Below are 27851 nucleotides of genomic sequence, written 5' to 3'. Positions count from 1 at the left end.
GCAGGCTCTCTGGTTGCTGGAAATCGTCACTGCTGCGGTTTCTTCATCTTTCTCTTTGGTTCTTGTTCCAGTGGACGATTACCTATTCAGTTTCCAGGATCAGACTTTTATGCAGGAACCCAGCCAATCAAACAGCTTTGCAACATTCAAACTTTGGGGGTTGGCAGTCCTTTCCGAACAACCAGCTTTCCAGTTTGAACTGGATTATCGCAGTCAGGCTGGAAGACCTGGATGCAGAGTTTAGCTCCTCCCTCACGTCCTGCCTTCACAGACACTCTGGAGTCTGGGCAGGGAAACCCTCGGTTGAGGTTGGCATTCTTGCTTCTTGGCCTTGGGTTTCTCCAACATTCCATTCCTGGCGTCTGTCGGCTGCTGTGGTCGAGGGACGGTGGGAGCGGTCAGCGCTCTCAGCTTGCAATGGCCTCAGTGTTAGAATGGTGTCTAGCCCATCATGGGATGGTCGTCACGCCACCACAGACATGTTTGCTCTCCCCATCCGCACAATGGCTTTCCCTTTGTCTACTTCGCTGACCATCCGACGTCTTTAGCTGGCGTTCTCTGCTTTTCAAACAGTTGTGGGTTTTGCGGGTTCCTCCAGTTCCGCCTCTCCAAGGTGTGATTATGTCAGGGGGCTTCCCCTGTGCACCGTACTCACTCTCCTCTTGTAAACCACTCATCCGCTATATATATATATATAGATCTCTACTTAACAAGATATTCTCTTTTCCTTTGGACAACTTGTTTACATTGACTGAAGCCATATGGCAGGAGGATACAGTATTCTTTATGGAAGGCAGTCCCATATGTGCAGATACGGTGGGTGGTCTAGAGTTCCGCATGGTAATTGGAAAGCCACTCAGTGAGGTCCCACTTACCCATGCTCTTAGGGAGGGTGTTGCAGAGCGGGCTCATGACCCTAGCCTCAAAGGGGGCGGCAACCACCCCGGGAGAAGCAACAAATCGCTTAGATTCATCACACGGCTCTGCCCTCCCCCGAAAGTGGTATTTAACGCTTATTGAAAACAGTTGATATCCGTGACATGCAAATGCCATCTTGTCCACCTGAAGTTGACAATTAACCCTATTTCCACAACGACACACTACATACTTCGTCTCCAGTGATGACTTTCTTTTAACATTGTGAACTTTTTGATTTAAGAAACTTCAGAACCTTACCGTACACAGCATAAGATGAGTCAAGCACACAGTATATGACATTGCCCTGTGCAACACAGACTAAACCTAGCTGCACAGAGCTTTGCATTGAAAACTGTTTTCAGAGCCTTTTAATCATATCTATTTGAGACCATTCATGAAGCCAACCTTCACATTTTGTAGACACTCATCTCACAAATGTCTTATTTCAGATGTACACAAAAATGCTGTATTGTTGCTCATTTTTTGTCTTGGGTACAAATACCTTCTGGTGACATTAAAAATATTAGTACACAATAGCTAATCAAATAAGTTTGTTTACTAACCAAGAAAATTCTGCTAGCCAATTTTTTTTTAAACAAACCTTGTTTTAGATAGAAGGCAGCCCAATGTCCAACAGTCCTAACTCATAGCAACATACATGTGCCACACCACTGAACTGAGACAAGCTTCTACAGCACCTTTGCCAGGCCACAACCTTATCTCAGGCAGGACGGCACCCACCAGCCTCTCAATATATATTTGCAGTCGTCCCCGAGAGTGGGCACATTAATGGTTTGGGACACAGCCCACACACAAAGGACGCACCATGGACACAAAATATGTGGCTCTCCTGGAGGCCCCATCCTCAACCTGTGTACTTTCACATTATAACTGAGTCAGAGGAATAAAAACATCTTGCAAAAACTTTACAATTGCATTTGACTCCGGTAAAGAAAACAGATCTGCTCCAAGTGATATGGGATGAGTTAAAACCAGAAAAGCTCTATTTTTTCTATGCAAATTGTACATAGAACGAAGAACTACGAAAAGTGTTCATTTTTATTTGTTATTGCTTACATTAAAAATATTGATTCATTTCAATAGCAAAAGGTATGCGCAAGGAGGCCACCAGGTGGCGCGCTGATGGAGGCAGCCTCAGCGTAGCCCTCCCGCTTCAAGGGCTGGTAAAAGTGGTATAAACCCCCACCTAGACCCCCCCTGTCACAATGACCTCACCCCAAAGACGTTAATCCCCGGGGCAACAGGGGGCGAAGGAGCAGGCCCGGGGAAGCAGAGAATCAATAGACAACGCCACAAGTCACAAAGGAAGTCTCCCTCTGTGGTGAATGGTGCAATTAAATCTCTTTCTCCCCTGCAAGCACACTCTCCTCACCTGAGCTGTCTGAGTTGTCGGTCTCTTGTAGGCGTCGTCGTGCAAGGTAGTCTCTTCCCTTCTTATGATGAATGTGCTTGTCACGGAGGGAAGCCACAGTGACTGCTGTATAAACAGCTGTCCCGTGACTCCCTTTCCGGAATCAAGCCAGAAATCAGAGAAAAACCCAAAAGGGAAAAAACCCTGGGGTGTAGTGTTGACTCTTCCAATCCGGATGACAGGACAATCGCTGATGAGTAATGGTGCGAGGCGGATAGCAGAGTAGTAGATGTCCAACAGACCAAGCCAAGGAGTAGCAGAGTCAGGGAAGTCGGAAGCTGCTTGTGGCAGTTCGAAGATATGGCACTAGATCCAGGAAGAGGAAGAGGGTATGCAGCAAGCACGGCTCAGAGGAGCCCAGCAGAAAGAGTACGGCAAGAATCCCCGAAATCAAAAGAGAGAGAAACGGATAAAGCACACCAGAGTACTGCTCGGAGCAGCGGCAGGAAATGAAGCGAGGAGTAGCGTTCCGAGGAAAAACAGGAACACAGGCAGACAGGGAAACCCTCTGGCAGATCCGAAAAGCGGACGGCAGAGGATCGGATCGAGGAAACCCGGAAACAGGAAAGCATCCAAAGTGGGTTGCAACGCAGTGTCTACCAGGAGGTGGGGAGTTAAATACTCCCAGCGGCGCTGCGTCACGTAACTGGGGCTGGATGTCATGATGCCTACCCCCGGGGAACCAGACCAGGTCCAGCAACCCCGGAAGCAGGCATCAAGTTATTTTGAGCAAGCCCAAAAACCCCTGCTAGGGGCTGTTTGGGTGCGGTCCTGGCGCCTATAGCGCCAGGCTCATATGGAGAGTCAGTCCTGGCGCCATGGGCGCCAGGCTCAGAGTAGAACTTACCTGATGCAGACCATGCTGCAAGCTTACCTGATGCAGACCATGCTGCAGAGCTCCAAGCCAAATGAGGCTTGGAAGGGACTATTTTACCTAGGGACTTTTTTTTTTACTCGGGTGGGGCTAGGGAGGAATACTTACCTGGGACTACTTTGGAGGCTATTTAAACCACGCCCGAAGAGCAGCACACGCTTCGTGTTATTCTGCATCCAGCAGCGTAACGCTCACTGTGTCTGCAAGCCTGCATCCAGTCTTCTGCCACGCCAACCTCGAGTCTGCAGCTCCTAGAAAAAGGGAGGAACAGAAGGAGAAGAGGTTAAAATAAGAGCAAAACCTTCAATCCTTACCTGAATTCCGGATCCACCGCGCCTTCGAGCTGGAAGAAAGAAGCATTTTACGCGCGCCGCCTCGCCTGCTGCAGCACCGCGCTGAACTCACTGGCCTTCGCAGCATCCTCACGATCTACCGCATCCTTCTGCACGTTCCCGCCGCACTCTGGCATCTAAGGGGAACACAAGAACAGCAAAGGTGAGCCAAGGGAATAAACCGAGGCAATAGTAACTACCCCCCTAGACTTACCTGATTACCGCCGGGGGTACTATTCCTCTTCACGGGTCGGCGCAGTCTCCATTGCATCCTTGCTGTACCCCGGCTCCTAAGGGGAACAGAAGGACAACAAGGTGAGACGAAGGAACAAACAAGGGGAACTCTTCTCACCACAATAGACTTACCTAATTTTACCGCCGGAGGCATTATTCCCCGAACTTCATATTTTCTCTCCACACCTGAATAAGGGAGCAAGCCACAGGTTACATTCTGGCCTTATTTTATTGAACTGTGTAGGATAAGCCAAATCCTTACCTGAACTTCGTCAGCTACCACGAGGAACTCTTCGCTGGGGTCAAGCTGCAAACTGCAAGGAATCGGACAAGAGTGAAAGTCAGACATGTGAACTCTTACGAACTACATACTTTTCGGAGTCAATATTGTTCTGGAACTCACCAATTCCTTTGAGCCAGTGAAGCAACTGGTTATCAACGCGCCCCTGCGCTCAATGCAGGATGGAGAGCTCATCTTTTCAAACCATCAGGTGAGACTATAAGAGGGGACATCAAAGGTGATCTGTGGGGAGAACAGCGGGGGTGGGGGGATTTACGCTCAACCCCACGGGTGGTTAATTCCCTTTCTCCATTTATAGAAGAATATTCCTACGGGCCAAGCAAACGAAGCTAGGTGGGCCAGTCCAGTCCGTCATCTCGACCCTACGCGTCACATTGGTGTAGACCGCAGCTGTCCAGTTCAGATCAACGCCTCTGTGGGAGCCAGGTGAGCGTAACACTGGAGGCAAGAACACAGAGAAGGGACTAAAACACCCTACCTCTGTGTCTCCAACGCGGAAAAATCCGCCAATTTCGGCTATGGCCGTGACGGAGGATGACAGTATGCCCCTCCCTAGACCGCAACCACCCCGGCTTCCCCGGGTGCAAGCGGTGGAATCTGGCAAGCAACCGAGGGGCATGTACCTGAGAAGCCGGTTCCCAGGAGTCCTCGGACTCCGGGTAACCCTTCCATGACAGGAGGTATTCCAACCTACCACGATAAAACCTAGAATCTCTAACAGCAGAAACCTCATACTCATCCTGGGTGGATGTAGACACAGGAATTTGTCGGGAGAGAGACGGGTGGTGGGGATCTGGATAGTAAGTTTTGAGGAGAGAGGAATGAAACAGGGTGAATGCGTTTAAGAAGAGGTGAGTTGAAGACGATAGGTCACAGGATTGACTTTGGAGAGAATGGGAAAAGGACTCAGGAAGCGTGGAGACAGTTTGGAAGGTCTTGTCCAACGGGGAAGGTACTTTGTAGACAACCACACCTTGTCTCCTGGCCTCCAGGAAGGGCATTCTCTACGGTGCCTGTCTGCTCCAACCTTATTCCTTCGTCTGCTATCTTCCAATCCTTGCAATGCGCTGGTCTGTGCCTCTTGGATATTTCTCAAAACCTCTTCAGCGGCTGGTGGGTTGGAAAATCGGGGTACCTCTGGTTTAGAAATCTTGGGTGGACCCCGTAAGTACAAAATAATGGAGAAAGGCCTGTGGTGGAGTGTTTGGAATGATTGTAAGAGAACTCTGCTGTGGGTAGTAGAGAGACCCAATTGTCTTGATGCTGGGAAATGAAACATCTCAGATATTATTCTAGAGTGGCGTTGAGTCGCTCGGATTGGCTGTTGGATTGCCGATGGAAACCGGAAGAAAGGGCTCTTTCTACCCCCAATCGGGTACACAAGGCTGTCCAGAATTTTGAAATGTACTGACTTCCCCGATCAGAAAATATCTCGTCAGGGAGACCATGTAATTTGAAAATGTCTCGGGCAAAGGTATCTGCCATCTTGGTTGCGGTAGGGAGTCTCGGAAGGGGGGAGAAATGTGCCAACTTGGAAAAAGCATCCACCGTCACCATGATACAAGTACATGATTCGGAATCCGGAAGATCCACTATAAAGTCCGTGGAGATGAGTCCCACGGGCGAGTCGGCTTCTCCACCTGAGTGAAGAGTCCTAGAGGTTTGCCCGAGGCATACTTAGCCCTGGCACAAATTGGACAAGATCTCACATACTCAAACACCTCCTTTCTTATGTTGGGCCAGAGCAACGACTTCGAGATGAGTTCTGAGGTGCTGTCTCCGCTTCTGTGTCCCACCATACGTGAGACATGACACCATCTCAGGATCTTCCTGCGTAGCGGTCCTTCGGGGATATACCACTTCTTATAAAACACCCATCCATCCTTTACTTGAAAGGGGAATCAAAAGAAGGAGATTTGAGGCAATTCTTGCGCGACAGCGGCCTTCACCTCTTGAAGAAAAGAACCCACAATTGCTAGGATCTGGTTTCGGTGGAACATGGGCTCGGTCCTGACAGACACTGAAGTGTCACTGATCGGTTTGTTAGAGCTATTTGATTTAGTTGTACAAGAAACCACCTTTGTTTGTTTGATAAGGGGGAGGGAGGAGGAGGTAGGGGACGTGTTGTTCATGAGGACCAGTAAAGCTTCAAAGTGATATGTAATCGTGGTCCAGAACTCAGAAGAGTCGAGGCGCGCCGGGATCTCCGAAGCGAACAAGTTCGCAGAAAAAACGGAACTGAGGCTGGTGATTACTGTCATAGATATGGAATACGTCGTCGGAGGACCGAATCCATTTGAACTAAAGTTTTAAAAAAAGTATGCGCAGAACAAACGTTCTGTTATGTTCTCATTTTATGAAGGAACAAAGAGCCAAGATTTGAAAACACAGCAAAGTGGTTCCATTAAAGACTACACATTATTTTGAAAGGATTCATTTCACGCAGCAAGAACACAGTATTTACATTCTGCTGTAGAACAAGTATTTTAACAGTTAAATATTTCTCACTTTAAATGATCCATATAATCATGTATCTGGAAAATTCACCATCTTGAATATTTGACATCATGAAATAAACAAATGCATAGTGATGAGTGTCTGTCATGTTGGATAGCGACTGGCTGTTTGAATGTTGCAGATCCTTGCTACTAGCTGCCAGGCTGAATCCTGGGGAAAATGAAGACTCCTGTAACTATTCAGGAGTTCATTGTTGGAACCAAAACTTCTACAAACAGACCGCTGATGACCCAAAGACGACCGCTTCACCTGAAAAGCATGGTCTCCAGTGTTGTCCTGTGAAGCTCTGCTCCTCTGCCTGAACTCAAGAAGTCCCTCATTGGTGCTTCGACTACTGGACAGTGGGAACAAGCAGTCTCAACCCCTGCTTCGAAAGTGTCTGAAGACCAATCAGTTGACTAAAAAGCTCTCTCCTGAGTTAACCTTGCTGCAGCAATCATTGTTATGTGCAGAGCCTTGGAAATGTGCAGATATACAGCTTTTGCCATAAGTGACCTGCCTGCTGCAAGATCGCCTATTGATGCACGACTGTGTTGAATCTTGGATAAAAAGGAGAGCTCATGCAACTGTTCATCAGATCATCACTGTCGCCAAGACTTTTACGAAGGAGAGCAGCCTGCTGACTAGCCAAAGACGACCTGTGCAGCTGCCCATCATTGACTACAGTATTGTCCCAGTGATACACCGCTCCTCTGCCTGATCTCAAGAAGGCCTTTGTTGGTACTTTGGCTTTGGACTGGTGAGAACAACCAGCCTTGAGCCCTGCTCAGGGATCGTGCCTTCTGATCTTTCAGAAGTGCCCCTGGACCAACTGGTGGACTGACCATCTCTCTCTTGGGATACCTCGCTACAGCCTTTGACATTTCAAGCAGAGCCTTGGAACTTTGCAGATATTCAAATTATATCATAAGTCGCCTGCACCTGGAGTCTGACTCCATGGAAAGCAGTGCTGGGGTGGTTCCTGTGTTCACCGCTGTACGATCAACCTGTAGCCACCTGACTGGATAAACTCTCGCTGCAACACTCTAAATTCTGTGAGTTGTCCAGAGGGGATATGCGGTGCAGACTGATCTTTCATCATTTTGGATCTTCAACTGGAACAAATTCCTGCCCATCGGGACCAACCGAAACTAAATCCTGGTGCCGAAAGTCTGCCCCTGTGTGCCTTCCTCGACCGGTCCAAGCGTAGGAGATTGTGCCCCTGACAAATTCCGGAACACCTACTGTGGTCTCAGGAAGAATGAGTCAGGGGTGTAATTTAACATACCTGTTTCTGCGTCCTCCTGTTCTCCAGAGGGTTGCATTCGAGTAAAGTCCTGACTCCAACTCCCTCCGATATGACCTTTGGTGGTGGAACCTGGGTTAAGGATTAAGGATCCATCTCAAGGCCTATTCTAGTGTGTTAGATTGGGTGGAGAATTTACCTGAACTTTACTGCATTAGATCTAACTTTGGAAACTTTCTATAATCGCCACCACAGCCAACAGCATTATTTCTATATAACCCTAACTGAAGAAGTTATATTTTGGAACTGGTGACATCTGGGCAAAAGGCCCCAAGTCATTTTAGGGTTTGACTTAAGATTTAGGGAAGCTGTTGTGTTGATTCTGAAGAGTTCTGCCTAGTTTTCCTTGCATCCGACTACTGTGAGGGAGAATTCTCATAAATGTGCTAATTCCCTTCACCTTAGAGACCCCAAGCAACTTTGCTGGATTTTGAGGACTTGATTTTTTTACCTGGAGAGAGTGAGCCTTTTTTTCTTGTTCTTTGATTATGGAGTTTCAGACCACCACATAGGCATCTTTTCATGTGTGTTACACAGCACCCTCAGCGCAGTAATACAGGTAAGCCTTTCTAGGCTATCCCAAGGTTTAAATACCTTCTCTGGGATAAACTACGGTTTCCCAGAGAATGTAAAGTTAAATTGACTTTACTAGTCTTTACATTCCTAGACCCAGCATACACCATCTTACAATAGAGTGCTGGAGGGGTTAGCTAGTATTCCCTGTGTCTAGAAACTCATGTAGTAGTCAAATGCTACCCTTTCCTATCAAAATGGCTGGTGGCATTGGTTTTACAATGAACTATGATTTTTCCCCGACCGCGAACACCAGTAGCATTATATCGCAGGAGCCATGTTTTTCAAGATGGCGTCTGAGCCTCCTTAGTTTCAACGGGTCCCGGTCATCTATTTTCGCCATTTCCTTTTGGAAAGGTCCTTCTAGAGTTTGTCTCTGCGTGCCAAACTAGGTTTGGTCTCTTTGTTTCTATGCCTTTGGCGGGCTTCAGGACTGAAGACCACCTCTGGCGCCTGAGTGTCTAGGGTGGGCAGGAAGTGAGGGAGGTGCCCGACACTCTCTGTGCTTAGTCTCCTAGGAGACCCAAATGCACTCCGGCGTGATTGGCTGGCTGACTGTCCGGCAAGAACAGCCTCCCTGCTGGGCGAGTGGCAGCTAGGCTGTAATGAATGGGCGAAAACTGTTTAAAAAGGCGAGTCTCTTGGCTTGGAAGGCAGAGTCGACCACTGGAACAAAAGAACCAAAGACGAGCTGGAAGAGGACAGCTGCTGCAACTACTGGACCGTGGGCTGCCCGGTGAAGCCCTGCTGCAGGTCCGAATCGCCATGTTCATCTCGACAGACAAGCCCTTCAAGGACGACTTCTTCCTTCGAGTTGGTAGGACCAATCAACTCGTAAGCCACCTGGATACCATTCTCGGAGCTGGTTAGGATTAACTAGGGGGGGAAGGACACCAGCTTGTGTGCTTGAAGAACAGCAACCGGAATCGAAGATTTGCCAATTTGCAAGCTTTGTAACCAGTCCCTGTGCAGTGCAAGAGTCCCCCGACATCCTCCCTCTTGTCCCCATGAATGAGGCTCAGGAGCAGCAAAATCTGCAGGAACTGCCAGGAACAGAAGTCTTCAACTGCATCTTTTTCTTCAACATAAGGTACTGTGAAAACCCGACCGAGAGAACTTGCCCCTCACCGCGAACGTTTGTGGAACTTTGGCAACAAACAGGCCTAGTCAACTTGTGACCCGACATATGAACCTTTCTCCCGTGAACTACTTCTAAGAACCGTGGCAAAAACATTTCCATTTCAATACCAGAACCGTTTTTACTTATACAAGACACTAGCCCGTTGACTTTGGCCTACCTATTGCATTGAATCAACTCCTCTGGTGAACTCAAACAATTTGCACTGTTTTAAAGTAACTGTAATATTAGTTTTATTAACTTATGGCTTTTTGCTCCTACTTCAATGCTATTTTGCTCCGAATTATAGGGAGCTCAACTACTTAGTAATCAGTATTGTAGTATAATTTGTGTGCGATATTGGTTGCCCCGTTTAGTGAATGCTTTATAAATGATTGTGTAATAAATAAGTGTTTTACCAAGAAACCTTGAGTATCACTGTCTATCTGAATGCTTGTCATTGTAAACCTTTGTGTAACACCCTTACAAGCTCACATTCCCTCTTGAGATGAGCCTTGCTGCTCAGCTCGCTACCACAAACTGTGTGGTACCGACTTGTACCAAAGGTTGTTTTTGCTTACACCTGTGATCCTAGTTGTGTATAGTGGTCCCAAAGGGTACTGCATACAAACCTTGCCTAACTACTCACCTGTATTGCACAGGTAATGGTTTCATATGCAATTCTATTCTCCTATTGGTGGATGAATATGTTTTATAAGATTTTGCGTGATGATACTTCGCTGTGATTAGAACATGCTTCCTGTGTAACTAAAGGCCTAATAAATAACAATTTTTATATACTTACTGAAGGGTTCGAAATTAGGATTGAATAAGCAGGAGCTACAAGCAGCTCATATGTATCAAGCAGACACTGTTCACCAGGAGGTAGCACTTGGGAACGAGGAGCTGGTAGATAGCATTATGCAAATCTAACATCCACATAAACTGCAAACCATTATATACATTATTTATGAACCCTCATGCTTTAAATGGCATGTAGATGTGTCCTAATGTTTATTTATAGATTGTCCCAAATGCAAACATTCACAGTTTGGTTTGTTCTGAATCAGTTGGCCTGGGGAGACAAATGTAGCTCCTGGTAACTGTTGGTTTTAAGTTAACCAGGCACTAATTAACTCCCAGCGCCCATCCATTTTGAACCTGTTCACTGTCTAACTTGAATTACTGGTGCTGCTCTCTGTGGACCTACTGTATTTATTTTAATTCTTAATAAGGCGCTACATGCCAGTGGGCCTCAAAGCGCACCAAAGCGACAGAACAGCAAGGAAACAAGTGGCAAGGGGGGATAATTGAGCCGAGCGGAAGGTTAACAATTAATCAGTTAGTTCAAGAAGGATCTGGGTGTCAGCCGCATTGTTTGTAAATCGGACACCCAGTCTGTCTACAAGATCAAGGAATGGCCTAACAGATATTAAACAGCAAGGGGACAGACATGAACCCTGAGGTACGGCACAAATCAGAAGAATGGGAGGAGCCTGAGCCCTTTCAACAGCCACTGTGGATGTTCTAGAACCCAGAAAAGATGCAATCCACTGTGCAGCATTTTCTGAACAGTTGACAATGGTTAATAGTCTGTCATGTAATAAATTGTGGTCAATAAGATCAAATGCAGCCGAAAGATCTAATAGTAAAAGTAGAGCTCCTCTTTATAATTCCCACAATATTGGATCTAAGATCCAGAAGGGCCGCCTGTTCCATAGTGGGACATGAAACCAGATTGGTGGATATTAAGAAGTTATTTTCTTCTCTACATTTCTGGAGTTGCAATTATGCCACTATCCAAAATCTTCAGCAGGTATGGTACATTGGTATTTGGCCAATAGTTCTTGGAGACTGCAGGGTCGAGAGAATTGTTTTTCAGAAGAGGGGTGACCCAAACGTCCTTAGGGCAGCAGGTACAAGGCCTGTCTCAAATGAGGAATTAATCATATTAGTGATGCACAGGATCAGGAAGTCTAGAGAACCTTTCAAGATGTCAACAGGGCACGAGTCCCCCAGAAAGGATGGGGACTTCATGTTGGTAACAATCTCCAAAACGTCACTTTCCGAGCAACTAGTCAATAGTCACATTTAGGGAAGGTGGCTGAATTGGCCCAGAGTGTGCAATCCAAGTTAGATATAGTTAGGTGGTGTGCAGTGATGTTATTCGCAAATTCACCCTGAATGGATTGATAACGCATGGAGTCTTTAGTGACAGGGGTGAAAAGAGATGATTGGCTTAAAATCTTTAAGAATCTTGAATAATTCCTTCGAGCTAGATTTAGCATTGTCAATGAGTACATCATGCTTTCCTTTTAGATTCAATTATGATGTTTATATTTATGTACAGATTTTTTTTATATTGCTCCATAGTAAGCGGGCAAGGGTTATTCCACCATTCTTCTGTAGATCACACTCACACATTTCCTGAGACTAGGCCTTGACTGCTAAGCTACATTACCTAGATTGGGTTCTGGCTAACACCCCCCTGATATTTATGTGGAGTCACATAATCAGCCCTTCCACCAGTGCAAATTATGGGCATTCCATCATAACAGCCAGGCAAGTGAAGAATGAACTGCCGGCAAGCTTCCAACAATAAGGCTCGAGTCTTCAGCGGGTTGCTCTCCTTTGTTGGCTTCAACGACGATGTGCTGAACGGCTGTGGGAGTCCTCTTTTTATCCAGGATCTGGGTTGGGTTTGCTCCCAGTCCACCAATGGTAAGGATCTGTACAATTCAAACAGGCAGTGTTTGTCCAATCCTGGACAGCCTCTCACCACTGTAGCTGCCCAGCACCAGACACTCTGGTACAGTTATGGACTAGGTTTATACACACCCAGCTCCCTCAATTGGCAACACACAAAGACAACCATTTTGCCCACAAAAGCTGGAGCTTTCCCTGTGAAAGGGCTTACCATATATATGGAAAGTCCAACACCTCCAGGGCAGGAAGACAGCCAAACTACAAGATTTCCAAAGGACAGGTGACAATCACGTGCCACGTCCATTGGAGAGTATATGGTATTCTAAATGGCATTACGAAGTACAATGCAACAGGCTATAAAAATGAAAACTGTAAGAAAAGTATACGCTACCACCAGCCCATCCTGGACACATGCAAGTAACCAAAAAGTTACTAAAAATAAAGTTAGACACACAAAGTGTCTACCACACTTCACGGAAGGTAATGCGTTCAGAGAAAATAAACAGAATTCTACTATGGACAACAGTTCTCCTGCACTAATAGGGAATGACCAGTATCCCCAAAACTAACAAATTACTTATCCCCAGTAATGTTCTTTCTGCTGGATGTTTCTCCCATGGATTCCTCTTCTTTGATGTACTGATATCCTGCTTGAAGTCTTCGGAAACATTTTTGACAGCAGAGCGCGGTGGGCAGTGTTTAGTCGACGCTCAGCGGCTTCCATTGCCACGCTCGGATTGGAGGTCAACAATGGTATAAATACCACACCCTGCGCCCGGTGCCTCAGTTCTAGATTTTTTCTCCCTTACTGCACAGCCGATTTGAGGATTAATAACCTGCATGCGCACTGAAAAAGCAGAATATAAAAAAAATGCACCCACAGTCAGAGGGGTAGGCTGGGAGGGTGAGGAGGAATCAGTGGGAGGAACATCCAGTAGAAAGAACATTACCAGAGGTAAGTAATTTGCTCTTCTAATAGACTATCAAAGAAGAGGAATCTGCGGGAAGACAGACTCCCATAGCAGTTTTACAGAAGGACGTGGGACCAGTGGATTTTTCTTACGGGTTAATATTGTGCAAACAGCTTTCCCAAACCTAGCATCCTGACCCGACAAGGTGTCCAGACAGTAATGTTTTGAATAGGCATGTATCGAAGAACAAGTTTCTTCATTACAAAATGTCCTGCACTGGTACACCTCTTTGCAGAGCCGAAGTAGTTGCCTCTCATCTGGTGGACTGTGCCCTCAGATGTTCAGGGAGATCCATCCCAGCTAAAGGATAACATTCTGAAATACACAATGATCCAGCCTGACAAAATGTGTTCAGTTACGGCCTGAACTTGTCTATGACCAGTATAACACACAAAAAGTTGATCATCTTGCGTTATTTGCCAATCTGGAAATCTAAAAACCTAGAGCCATTTTTGGGTCAAGTCTATGTAACCTCTCTTTCTCCTTGGAAGGATGAGGCGGTGGGTAAAATGCTGACAGGGTAATTTTGTGTCTGTTGGAATTCGTAAACCAACCAAAAAAGTGATGGGGAAGGTTTTGAAATAATCCTAAACACTGGCATTGCTCTGGGCAACCTTTCACACCACTGTTTTTTGAAGTAAAAAATACGGGGAAGACCATCCCTTGTTCCACTCCCCTACAGGCACCAGTTCCAGCAGGTCAGGATTTCCTGCACAATGAGCGGATCTGGAAGCTTTAAAGAGAGATTGCCCGGTGGATTGTCGTGAGGCCACTTTAGGAAGGGAAGGCAGTAGCTGTGGGCTAGTGTATCCAGAACCCACGCATCCAAAGTAATAGCTTGCAATTTATTCGAGATGCTGAGACAGTCTGCCCCCAACCGGCGAACAATGGAACATGGCCTCATAGCTGTTTTGTAGCAGCTGCGGCAGCGCCTGAAGGCAAAGAGGCAGCTGCCTGAGCGGCTTTGGAACCTCCATTTTTCCAACCACCACAGGTACTCTTACGTTGACCCCTTTGACTGGCAGCTCCTCGCGGCCTAACAAAAAGGTACCTACCCTCCACTGATGTCCCCTAAAACGAAAAGGCAGAGGTTGACGCACAGCTGCACTCAAAGATTTAGCAGCAGCTTTTGAGGTCTGCAACCTCTCAAGGCTCTAGTCAGCCTTGCTGCCAAACAAATGCGCACCATCAAAGGGCATGTTCAGAAGACGGGCTTGTACATCCGGAGCAAAACCAGACTTCCGCAACCACGCAAACCTGCGTATAACGGTGCTCGCAGCCATGGACCGGCTAACACGGTCAGCTGTGTCCAACCTCGACTGAAGGGATTCACACATGGTATCCTTGCCATCTTGCACGAGAGCAAGTAATCTATCCCTTTCTCCCCCCTCGGGAATATGCTCAGCCACTAGTGAAACACAATTCCACAAAGTGTGTGAAAATCTTGCCAAGGCACAAGTGGAGTTGGCTGACTTCAGCGCCATACTCCCTGCAGAAAACACCTTGCGTGCCCAACCATCGAATCGTTTGTCGTCCCCATCAGGAGGGATGGTAGGGTACGCCGCCTGCCTCGAGGTGGCATTAGCCACCTGAACCACCAAACTCTCGGGAGTTGCGTGAGAGGAAAGGTAGCTGGGGTCACTACTGGAAGGGCAGTATTTTTTAGTTAATGACTTGTTAACCGCCGGAAGAGACTCCGGGGTCTGCCAAGTAACCGCCACCCTTTTTTGCAAAGTTACATGAAACGGCAACACAGGGTCAGGGGACGGACCTTCATCCAAAATATCAGTGAGGTCATCCTGAACAAATGCCAATGGAGGACTGGACCAACAAAGATACTCAGTAACTCTAGCAATGAATCTCCTACAGGAGGATTCTGCATGAGCCCCACGCTCAGTCCTGCCAAACTCCACCTCTGGAGAAGTGTCCAGGCCACTGGCATCATGCAATCACTGTCGTAACTCCTCCAACTGACTGTCTCCGGGAAAAGACAGGAGCCTCATCAGGTTCAACAGGTTCAAACTCTAAATCCGACCTCCTCATCCTCATAGATATCATCCAGAGGCTGAAAGAACTCCTGCCTAGATACATGAGTGGGCCTGGAGTCAACAAAAGGCTGTCTCGTCTTGGCTTTAGCCTTTCTTGGAGTATCCACAGTACCAGGGACCTCCCCCGGCAAATTCTGGCCAAAAAATGGCCCGAAGGCACTGATGGCTCCGAGGGCTGGAGTGAAGGCAAAGCACCAACAGCCGTACTCGACGGACTGTCAACGGTTTTGCCGGGGATGAAACCAAGACATGGACCTAGCACGTCTCTGGCGATCAACCAGAGCCTTGTCCGAACGGGACCTCGACGGTTCCCGATGTTTATCGCGCCGCGGACCCGGGTCCAGAGGCACGCGAGCATCGGACCGATACCGTTCCCTGTCGGCTTCTTTTGATGGCGCGGATGGCACTGTGCCTTGGGATTGGAAAATCGCCAGCATCTTCTCCCGGAAGGCTTCCCATTCCTCAGGAGTCGAGGACTTAGTGGCACACGCCACCTTCCTCGCAGTGTCATCTTCCGGCGAGGACGGGGAAGGCGATCAGTGACGTCGCTTTAGGGAATGCCGAGACTAGGACGAGTGGCGGGACCCACTCCGGGATCGAGATCCCCAGGACTCCTTCCGACGAGGAGAGTCACCCCTCCAATCATCAGTGGACATCCCTTTCACAGCTTTTCGGGACTTACTAGGTTTAGTACCCCGACCTACCTGTAACTTCCCCTTACGCTCCTGCAAGGCCTTAGCAGTCAGCGACTGGCATTTCGAACAGTCGTCGGTGTCATGACTCTCGCCCAGACACCACAAACAAATGTGGTGCAGGTCCGTAATCGACATCTTAGACTTACAGTCCCAGCAGGTCTTAAAGCCAGACCGCAGAGTCGGAGGTTAGATGAAGACATTCACAAAGAATACACGAGGCGCGCCGAGTTCTCGAAGAAAACACGTTTGTGGGAAAAACGGAACAGAGGCTACGGGCGCTGTGCATCCTATTTATAACATCCGGTGACTTCGCCCTCAACGGAGGCCTTCGAGGGACATCAACCCGACGCAGAACTCCCTCTGCCGAAATATTTCCAAACTAGCAAAGCTGTGGACATTACAGGACAAAGATGTGGAATACTTTGGAGGACACAATCCATTCGAATTAGTATTTTAAGAACTACCTCGTTACCTAGACAAAAGAATCTCTGGAACAAAAATGGCTGAGAGCAGGATTTTAAAAAGCCCATTGGTACTACTGAAGAGATACATTGGGCTACCAATGCATTAAAATGTCTTGCACCCCCAATGAAGCCAAAAATAAAATGTAGCCGTTACCAACCTACTCCGTAAAAACTATGCATGGGCTAAACTCTGTGGCGGCAAAAATGGGGAGCCTGGGAAGCACCCCTGGTACTGGACACTAAGGGAGACTGTTGGGAAGAATTCTCAGAAATGTGCTAATTCCTCTCTACCTTAGAGACCCCCAGCACTCTTGCTGGACTCCAGGACTTTTGAATTTTCAACATGGAGAGAGACCTTTTTCCCACTCTCATTTATTTTACTGTGATTTAAACACTGTTTCTTTTGGCTATGGAGCCTGACATACTCCACAGGCATCATCTTTTTACATTGTGACACATAGCAACTTCAGTGCAGTGGCACAGGCAGGTCTTACAGATTTCCCCCAAGTTTTAAATACCTCTCTTACAATAGGGTGCTGGAGGGGTTACTTAGTATCCAGTTTGTCTAGTTTCTCATGTAGCCTTTCTAGGTTACCTTTTCTATGATTAATGGCTGGTGGCAGTGGTTTACTTTTAACTACCATTGGGAGTTTTTACCACGGGCTGTGTTCGCAGCTGCAGTAAGGCACCCATAGGTGCCCATTTTGACAAAATGGCCCGGTCTTCTTTTTTCACCATTTCTTGTTGGAACAGTCCTTCTTGAGATTTACTCTGCGCGCCAAAACGAGTTTGGTCTCTTCGTTCATTTTGTCTTTGGCGGGATTCACGAGTGAAGCCCACCTCTGGCTCCAGTATGTCTGGCAGGGGCAGGAAGTGAGGGAGGTGCCTGGTACTTCCTGTGCTTAATCCCCTTGGTTACAGGAATGCACCAAAAAGGTAATTGGCCAGCTGGCTGTCCGACAAGGACAGCCACCCTGCTGTGTGATTGACAGCTAGGCTGGAATGAATAGGAGAAACCTGCATAAAGGGCAAGGCTTTTTGGCTTTTAAGGCAGAGTCGACCACTGGACAAAGGAATCCAAAGAAGAACTTGGAAGAGATGCCTGCTGCAACTCCTGGGCCGTTGGTTTGCCCGGTGAAGCCCTGCTGCTGTGCTGAAGCTCTGAATTCGCCTCAACTAGAGAAGCCCTGCAAGGACGACTTCTCCCCTTGAGTTGGTGGGACCAATCAACTCCAAAGTGAACTCGTTTGGACATCCTCTCGAAGCAGGCTGTACTTCCACTGCTGCTGGAACCGAAGTGCCGGGAAGAGGAACACCATATCAAGTGGATCGCTTTTAAGTCGGACCAGAGCGCCAGGAAGATCGTCCGGACTTCCCTGAAGCAGGACTGACCAAGCCTGAGCCACCGCAACAGAGTGCTGGACCGCAGAAGCAAGAAAAGTCCGAAGTGATATCCAAGAACCGCAGTGTTGCTATTTGCTGTCAGACGCGAGGAACTGAAACGCTGAAGTGCCACTGAACTGAAGTTTGCCCTTTGCTGTCGCTGATCATCCTGTTGTGTTGCAGGAGTACCCAGAAGTCCTCCCTCTTGTCCCGACGACTGAGGCGGAGGGACAAAAGGATCTGCAGAGCCACACAGGAACAGAAGCCAGCTGGAACCATTTTTACTGTACAGTCTAAGAGAACTTGCCTCTCATCTTGTAGCCTTAATTGTTCTCAGTTGAGACTCGTCTTTGTTGCTCCTATAGAGTTGCTTGCATCTTCTACCGCCCCCCTCTCATCCCCCCCACAAGCCCCCCAGCTTGTGGTACTACATTGATTATACTTTTTCTACAAAGACTTCTTAAACAGTGTGCAAGACTTATTTACCTGCAAGAAGTGCTTCACCTCACCTAGACCTTTGCCCAATTGACATTGGCTGTCCTGGCTCCCTCAATGACTCTTCTCTCCTCGGAATGTGTGTCGGTACCTTCCCTCCAGGAAAGGGTTAACTTACTTTGCATTAGGGGGGTTCAAAAGTACTTAGCTGCTTCAAAATATTTGCGTGATCTCTTGTCTTATTCAGAAACCTCTTTACTTTGACACATCAGTATTGATCTAAATGTACCAGTGATATATTCATGTGTGTTAGGACAGTTTTTCTGAAGTCCAACTAAGGGCTTAGTAAAACCATTCAACTGAGGAAGCACAAGACTCCACTCTTAGTATAAGGCTGTACCACCAGAGTTCATGGTAGCGTAGACAGAGCAGCCAGGTTCATCTTAGGAGGGAGAGAGGGCAGTAGAATCAGCACAAGTGAAATTGTAATACAAATTATCCAAAGAAACACTGAAACACTTTGAGCCTCATTACGACCCTGGCGCTCCCGTAATGAACGGTGCCGGTACGGGACCGGCACCGTTCATTACAGGATGCCCTATTATGAGGTCCCCTTGCGGGACCCGCTCAGAAGGTCTGGTCAGACCAGACGTCCTTCGCGGGTCCCGCAAGGGGACCAGGGAGCTAATAACGGGCCCGTTATTAACAGGCCCGTTATTAGCTCCCTCCCCATTCCCATTGAGCCCTATAAGGGCTCAATGGGAATGGGGATGGGTTTTTTCAATGAGTAATTACCCGGTCCTCCAAGGTTGGAATGGCCCGGTAATTCCTCATTGAAGGATTCCGGACCTGGAACCCGGTATTGAGGCCCTCTGTATTGTAAAAATAAAGTATTTCTTTAAATACAGGTAGGCCCAGATAAATCTAGGGGTAAGTACTAAAACATTATATGAAATCGCAGTATAAAAACACAACACTATGCTTGAAAGTACACAGACCCAAGTATAGACCTTATTTGAAGAACCTAACAGTAGTTCCTGGGAAATCAAAACCTTTTCATACGCATTCAGTATAGGTCAAGCCTATTCTCGGGGAGAAAAAACCAATGGTTACTTTTTACAATTACATTCAGTAATGCAAGGGCAGTAGACCCTTCCAGTTGTATAATGATTTGCAGTACAAATCACTTCAGTCAACTGGACAATATACGTTTGGTGAATAGTGGAACACTTATTCTAAACCTATAACTACTTTTGTGATAACACATTTATACTAGGTGAGTAAAACCTAAGGATGTAATATACAATTACAGGTGCTTTTGAAATCAGGGAACCCCAGATTGAGGTAAGCAGTAACTCTAGTAACTTATGGCACACGGCTAACACAAGGTAAGTAAAACCCACATACTTTAACATCACAATGAAAGGGAAAGTAAAACCCAATGTTACACTTTTTCTGAATGACTCAGTTATTCTAGGTAGGTAACAACCTAATGCAGACTTATTCTGGACAGGCTAGCAGCAAGTCGGGGTAAGCAAGCCCCAGTTGGGGAACACTCATACAATTATCCTCAATGGACTAATCTGGTGATACCAACACTACTTTTGGGAAGAGGCACCTAATCACAGGAGAGTAAAATACCTTCACATCTACTTTCTATTAGACTGGCAAAACAGTTGCTAAGGAAGAAATGATGTTAACCATACTTTTAAGAATAGTGCATCACACATTCAAGATCACTAAGAACTTTTGTAACTGTTCACTCTTCTTAGAATTACAGTTAACAACCAACTCTTTACAAGTAAGTTACTTTTAATCACTTATTTACTTTTCTAAGCAGAAGTCCCAATCCCTTGAAAGTCTTTCCCTTATTCTTGGAGCATGAGTGTTCTCAGTGGCAGAAGGGGGGGGGGGGGGTGTCACTTGGACTAGTGACCAACAGGCAGGGTCAGAATAGTTACTTTAGTAGCAAAAGTCAGAGTTCATTTGGAAAACTGGGCAAAACAGGTAAGTACTTTACTTTAGAGTTAGAAGAAGGTTCAGCGGCTTCGAAGAAGACACCCTAGCAGGATTCTAGCAATGGGACTGGGTGCACTGGATGAGAGGCCTCCCCATCACAGAACACAACCCACAGCTACATAGAAATTTTAACAGGCTTAAGGTAAGTACATACCAAAACCAACACAGTACCTCAGCATTGAAGATTTTGCAGCAGGAGAACTTCAGGGTCTGCAGCCAAATACCCGGTCAGTGGATTCCTTGTCGTGGAGACTGAAACCAAGATCTCAGAAGGGACTTTGCAGCAGGAATCGATGAAGGCTCTAGGCAAGGTTTCCCTCGTGGCTGAATGCAGTTCTGCGGGTTTGGCGCCTTTTCAAGGAGTAGAGAAGACAGAAAATCGTGGTTGAATTCTCATTGTTACAAAGGTCCAGCACTCTGGTGAGGGGACTTTTTGGACTCGATTCGTGCCTCTGGAGATCCACCAGGATGTCCACGAAGTTTCAGCCAGATTTGGAAGACGGTGCACTGCACGATGGCTTGAGGTCCCAGGGTATTGGGGTATTGCAACAACGCAAGGTCGCACCAATGCGTGGGGTGGCTCAAAATGCAGGTCTTCTTGAGTCCAGTGGGTCTCACCAGGCTCTGGGTCATCATTTCCAGAGTCCCCAGGTCGATTGGAAGGATGGGCTACAGCAGGCTCCGGTTACACATCAGGCTCTCTGGTCGCTGGAAATCATTTCACCCGCGTTTCCTTCATCTTCCTCTTCGTTTTCGGTTCCAGTGGTCGACATGTCTTCAGCTTCCAGGTTCGCAGTATTTATCAGGAATTACAGCACAACCTCTGCATTCTCTCCCTGCATTTAACAAGAAGGGGTGGTCTGGTTGTCCAATCAGGACAGCCAGCCCCCACTGGGATGTGTCCCCATTCAAGCAAGGCGTAAGACAAAGGGCTGGGAGTTTTGGACTCCTCCAGCACTTCCTGCTCTCAAAGTCCAGGGGACTCCCACCAAAGAAAAATCACACAAAGGAATTTCCCGCCCTGGATGTCAGGGGAAGGAACAAGAAACGATAAACACTGAAATGGCAAAAACAGAAGACGGGGCCATTTTGGTAAAAATGGACACCCTTAGGTGCCTTTACTGCAGCTGTGAACACAGCCCGCGGTAAAGGGGCACCATTTTAATAAAAGGTATCACTGTCACCAGCCATTGAAGGTGAGCTTGTCACTAACAGAATTGTTACAGTTTTAATGTGAAAGGGAATACATTGTATCTCCCCAGCACTCCACATAAGGTGGGGTGTGCTGGTTTCATAGAATAAAATGTAAAAGGGATACAAAGATCCTTTCTACCCTTGGGAACTGTAGTTCACTCAAGGTTAGAACAGGAAAGTTAAAAGGTGAGCCCCTAGGAAAACCAGCATTAACAGGCACTTATTGCCAATAAGTTGTTAAAGATGATAACTTTAAAAAGACACTAGAGTCTTTAAAATTACACCCATAAAAAGAGTTAAAGATTGTATGAGTATGGAAAAAGGTTCCCACTCACTGAGGTATTATGGAAAAATATCCCACTAATAAAGCAAAACGTTCTGGGGTTGAACCATGAAAGTTAGATTTACCAGTTCCGTGCAAATCTTACCTAACAATGTCCACAGTATCATAGCTATTTAAGTCACCTGAGGGTATGGGAAGTGTCTGTGTGCCATCCCAAATGGGTACTTGCTGAGTTAGAGAAACTAAGAGTGTATTTGGGTGTTATTACATTGCCCCTTCTGAAGAAGGCTTATTCAAACTGACTGTTAAATTAATATTTGTTTAATCAAGAAACCTTGAGTGTAAGTGTTTATTTGGATACTTGTCACTGTGAATCTGTGTAACCACCCTACTGCTCACATTGGCCCCTCTTGAGATAAGCCTGGCTGCTCAGCCACACTACCAACCTGTGTAGTACATACTTATACCAAACGTTGGGTTCCTATTGCCAGGAGGTCATGGTTGTTGTAGTGCACCCAAAGGGTGCTGCACCAAATCTTGCCTAACAGAGACACAGGACCATACACCTTTAGCAAGATATAAAGGAGAATAATGGCTGGGGAACTTAAGGAAAAGTTAATCTGGCCACAAAAAAAGATGTAAATGAACCACAAAAAAGACTGGTGGAAAGCAAACAATTGAGGGACCCCTAAAAGTGGCACTAGAATGCTTAAAATAGGTATTCTGACTTAACATCTCCAGTCGACCATCTAGGCAAAGGCTGCAGGACTCCTTTTATCCCAAATTCGAACTGGGGGCTGCCCCAGCCCAACAATGTTAACGATATGCATCATTCAAACTGGCAAGGGCTGTCAAATCATGAACAGCCATTTGTCCCATCGGCCCAGCAACAGACATAACCTGGCAAGAATGTAGATTGGTCAAGACGGTTCACAAAGGATGCACACCTGGACTTTTCCAAGGGAACTCCAAGTTGGAGGATGCAAATTGTGCATGCCAAAAATGGAAATTCCTGATCCGAGAGGGCAGCAAGAAGGCAGAGAGACAAGATAGCCAGAGAACAGGGTGAAAATAGAATGGCACGGCTGTTAGGGAGAATTCTCAGAAAGAGACTACAAAGTAAGCCACCTCGACATCCATCTCGGAGTTGGTCGAATTTCCACAGAGTTGCTGCTGGAAACCGGATAGCCAGAGAGAGGAACAGCAGATTGTGTGTGTTGCTCTTAAGCGGGCCTAGAGCTAAGATCCTCCGGACTCCCAAGAAGCAGGACTGACCGAGCCTGAGCCCCAACAGAGTGCGGGACCCCAGAAGCAAGGAAAGTCCATCTCGACAGCCAGGAACCGTGGTGTTGCTATTTGTGGTAGACGCGAGGAGCTGAAACACTGAACAGCCACTGAAAGTGAAGTTTGCCAGTTGCGAGTTTTGACCGTCCCAGTGCATTGCAGGAGTCCCCCGACGTCCTCCCTCTTGTCCCCACGAGGAAGGTCCAGGAACAGCAAGATATGCAGAGCTGCACAGGAAAGGAGGTCATCAGCTGCATCTTTTTCTTCATTTCTAAAGGTACTGTAAAAAGTCTGAGAGAACTTACCTCTTACTGAAGAGTGCGTGCAACTGCTACCACTCGAGCCTAATCAGCTTGTGGCCCTACATTTGATTCTTCTTTTCATCAAAGTCTCCTAAGAACTTGTGCAAAGACTTTTCCATTTACTTACCAGAAGTGCTTCATCCTATACAAGACTTTTGCCCGTTGACTTTGGCTTAGCCTATTGAATTGTATGACTCTTCTTGGAGGATCCAAAGGTATTTGCCGGCTTAAGAATATTTGTGGTCTCTTGTTGTTCTAATAATCTTTGCCTTTTACCAACTTCTAAAAGTATTCTAAATGCCAACAGTAAGATATTATTGTCCCCAGCACCCTAGTTATTGAAGTCACCTGTGGGTGTAGGTTGTGTCTGTGGGCCATCCCAAAAGGGTCTTTACTGATATAGAAACTAAGTGTACAGTATTGAGGTGTATGTGTGTTACTATTATATTGCTCCCTTCTTAAGAAGGCTTCTTCTAACTGACTGATAAATTAATATTTTTGTATGCAAGAAACCTTGAGTGTAAGTTTATTTGAATACCTGTAACTGTAAATCTCTGTGCAACTCCACTACAGCTCACATTGACTCCTCTTGAGATAAGCCTGGCAACTCAACACGCTACCAAAACTGTGTAGTACAAGCTTATACCAAAGGTTGGGTTAACTATACCTGTAGTCAGAGTTGCGTGTAGTGGTCCCAGAGGGTACTGCATACAAACGTTGCCTAACAACGGCCATTTAGAGTATTTGGTATTCAAAATGACAGTATGAAGGAAAGCATAAACGTGTATGCAAGTAAAATAGAATAAAAAGGGTAGATTATAATCTGCTGCCACCAGACCCTCTAAACAAAAATAATACAAAGGAAAAAAGGGCTGCATAGTACCCCTGCAGCACTGCACTGTAAGGTGGTGTATGCTACAGTGATACAGAATAGGAATCTCACAAAGGGGACAGGGTCCCCCTGCACTGAGGAGGACTGGCTAGTATCCTCCCCAAAAGAGGCAAGATGAGCAAAGGAAATTAAGCAAATTACTTTGCTTACCTCTAAAGGTTAGGACAAGGTTCAAGCCATAGCAAAAAAGCTGGGTACTCGCCGATGCCGATGGGAGGAGGAAGATCTTTTGTAGCAGTGAATCACACTCAGCTCTCAGAGTAACTAAGTCACTATTCATGGCCACGGATTGACCCGCAGCTCAGAGGGCCTGGTGCATAAAGACCTGGACCACATTATGGGAAACAGGGAAACATGCCTGACTGAAATTATTCCACCCCACTGTCTATTGTGTCTCTTCGTATCTAGTACTTTAGTTTGTGGCAATGGTATCTCTAGATTCGGGCAGAGTGGCAGTTTGCAGTCCATGGAGAATGCAACTATTGAATCTCAGTGACAGAGGCTCACGTGCCGCAATTATGAGCTCGGAGCATGTGAGCCTGCAACACATTGAATGAAGTAGGTCTCCTGAATTTTTATGGGGGCATTAACTAAAACATGCTCACAGAACATGGAAAGGCCTTGGTTGAAACATGCGACTATTACAGAACAATTTATTGTCAATTAAATACTAAAAAGATTTAATGCTATACTCCATTTTCATGTTAACAAAGCACACTGATCAGCTCCTTTGCTAACATTAACCAGCTCTAGCTCATTAAAGACTTGTTAATTCTACTTCTATGGTGCTATTCTACTTCTATGGTGCTATCACAAATGAAAAAAATCGATTAACAGTGTGGCTACTTTTGCTTACTTGTAACTAACATTTCTGCAATCTCTTTAGTGACAAGATATATTAAAATAACCCTAAAGGCAATGCACCTGTTAGGCAAGAATGTATGTAGTAACCCTGGGGGAGGCTACACAACTCTTGTCCACTTGGTATTAGGTAACCGACCTATTGGGATAGGTCTGTACTACACAAGTTGGTAGTGTGACTGAGTAGCCAGACCCATCTCAAGAGGGGTAAATGTGAGCTTTAGAGCAGTAGCATTGAAATTAACCAATACAAGTATCCAAATAAAACTTACATTCAAGGTGTTCTAGTAAAATAATTATTTAACGGTCACTTTTAAATAAGCATTGTTTAAAAAGGGCAATGTGCAACAATAAAAATACACTTCAAAATGCCATCTCAGAATCAAGGCAAAGCAAGATGATACTCTTTAGAGATGCTTCTCTTTAGAGATGCTTCATAGACACTTCCTACACCCTGAAGGGACTTCACTAACTAGGAGAGTATTGGCATTTATATATCACTTTTGTACTTTGTAAAATTTTGAGGTTAGTAGAAAGGAAAGTTTAAAGGAAGGAAAAGGGTTAAACAGGTTTGAAGAGCATGTGAGCATTTTTAAATCTCCCAATGAAGTCTAGATAAAAACCTTTCCCAGCAATTAAAAACCAATCTATCACCTATGAGGGACAGTAAGAATCAAAGTCAATGGAATAGAAGAGTCAGCAGGGAGCCAGGACAGCCAAAGTCAATTGGAACAAAGTCTATGGAGCTGAGGCACGTCTTAGATAGCAAAAAGTCTTGCACAAAGTTAGAGAGTTTGCAGTAGAACATCACTGTTGGGTCACAAGCGGTTACACTTGTAAATGTTATAGAGCTGAAATCAACTCTAGAAAACCAGCTACTGCAAGTCAATTGAGAAGAGCAGAACTACAGACAAAGAAGTAAGTACCCCAAAGTCAGAACAGTACCTTTGGTTAGAAGAAGAGGATCCAGCTGGCATCTGTCTGGTTTCAGTGATGCAGATCCTGTGTTCCTGGGACTAAGTCGTAGGGACAAGAGGGAGGACTAGGGACAAGAGGGAGGACGTCTGGAGGACTCCTGCACAGCAAATCAAAGGTCGGAGGCAGCTACGGGCGTTCTTTGGATTAGCGACACTTCGCAGTATCAGGGCTCGGTAAATAGCACCACCGTGGATCTTGGACACCTTTGGGCTTCCTTCACTCCTCGAGTCCAGCAATCTGGTGGGGTGACTCGAGCTTGGGTTGTCCTGCTTCGGGAGGGTCCTCAAGAGACTCCTGGAGCTTTTGGGCGGCTTAAAGCCGCTGCACTCGACTACGGATTTCTCGACCCCTGGGACTCGGTACCAGCAGCAGCAAAGAAGTACAGCCAGTTGGGGGAAGGTCTTCAAGCAAAGCTTGTCTCTGCGTTAGTTGGTCCCACTAACCAAAGGGAAGAAGTTGTCCTTTCCGGAGCTTCTCTGGTAGAGTAGAAAAAGGAGTTTCAGCACAGCAGCAGGGCTTCATCGGGCAGTTCCACAGTCCAGGAGGGTGCAGGAAGCTTCATGCACGGTTTCACCGGGTTGTTCTTCCCAGTGGCCGACTTCGTCTTCAGTCCAAGAAGCCTCGCCTTTAAGCAGGTTTCTCCCATTCATGCACAGCCTAGCTGTCACTCACACAGCAGGGTGGCTGCCCTGCAAGGACAGCTAGCCAATCAGGACTGGGTGCATTCAGGTTGGCCTGGAGACTAAGGACAGGGGAGTTTCAGGCACCTACCTCACTTCCTGCCCTGCCAGACACTCGAGTCAGAGGTGGGTTTCAGTACTGAAACGTGCCAAAGGCAAAATGAAAAAGTGGCCAAACCTGATGGGCACACAGTAAAATCCAAGAAAGACCTCACAAACAAGAAATGGCGAAAAAAGAAGACCACGGCCATTTTGACACAATGGTCACCCATGGGTGCTAGACTGCAGCTGAAAATTCAGCCTGCGGTAGAAAAGTACAATTAAACCACTGTCATCGGCCATTTAAAGTAGTCAGGGTAACAAAAAATGCTACATGAGTAAGTAGGAAAAGGGGGCTACTAAGTAACCCCCCCCCCCAGCACTCCACATAAGATGGGGTGTGCTGGAACTAGAAAGAAAAGGTAAGTGAAGCCAATTTCACTTTACTATTGTTAAGGAACAGTAGTTCTCACAATAAAAAGGTTTTCAAACCTTAAGAGAAACCTAAAGGATTTCTCTGTGATACTGCACTGAAGGTGCAGTGTGTCACCATACAATAAGTAGATACCTATGGAGTTTGTCAGACTCCAAAAACATAGCAAACATTATATAAAAAGTCCCAACTGGGGGTCTCTAAGGTGGGAGAAATTAAGCACTAAAATGAAAATCCTCCTTAACAGCACCTCATGTATTCTTAGCATTCTTTTCTGAAGTTGACAGCATGCACAGTGCATAAAGACTCATAGCCACTGCTGCTGTCAGAAAAACATGTATGTTTTTACAAAAATAATATCAGAAGCTTAAGTAAAGGGAGAACAAACATATATGTTAACACTGGACCTCACACTTACCTTGTGGCTTTATTTCCATGATAATATGTGGAAAGCTGCCAAGAACAGCCATTACTTCTTCATATTTCTCATCTTCAAGGAAATGAAGAAGACTACGACGATCCGATTCTTTCAAGCTCACCAAATCCTGGATACTTTTGATTTTGTACTGAAGTACCAAAGAAAACAAACAAAAAAAAATTC

At 46.2% G+C, this 27851-nt stretch overlaps 1 protein-coding gene across 1 annotated transcript in view; it reads right to left on the bottom strand.

The window, feature by feature from the left end:
• SEC63 (SEC63 homolog, protein translocation regulator) overlaps positions 1–27851 on the bottom strand; it is a 1285673-nt gene that overhangs the window by 580129 nt on the left and 677693 nt on the right. The window contains exon 13 of the mRNA XM_069606555.1: positions 27669–27816. Within this exon, the coding sequence (XP_069462656.1) occupies positions 27669–27816 (148 nt within the window). The remainder of the gene's footprint in view (positions 1–27668; positions 27817–27851) is intronic.

This window comes from Ambystoma mexicanum, chromosome 4p, assembly GCF_040938575.1.
Source record: "Ambystoma mexicanum isolate Mex_15411 chromosome 4p, UKY_AmexF1_1, whole genome shotgun sequence".
NCBI classification, from domain to species: domain Eukaryota; kingdom Metazoa; phylum Chordata; class Amphibia; order Caudata; family Ambystomatidae; genus Ambystoma; species Ambystoma mexicanum.
This window is presented reverse-complemented; position numbering and strand designations above follow the sequence as displayed.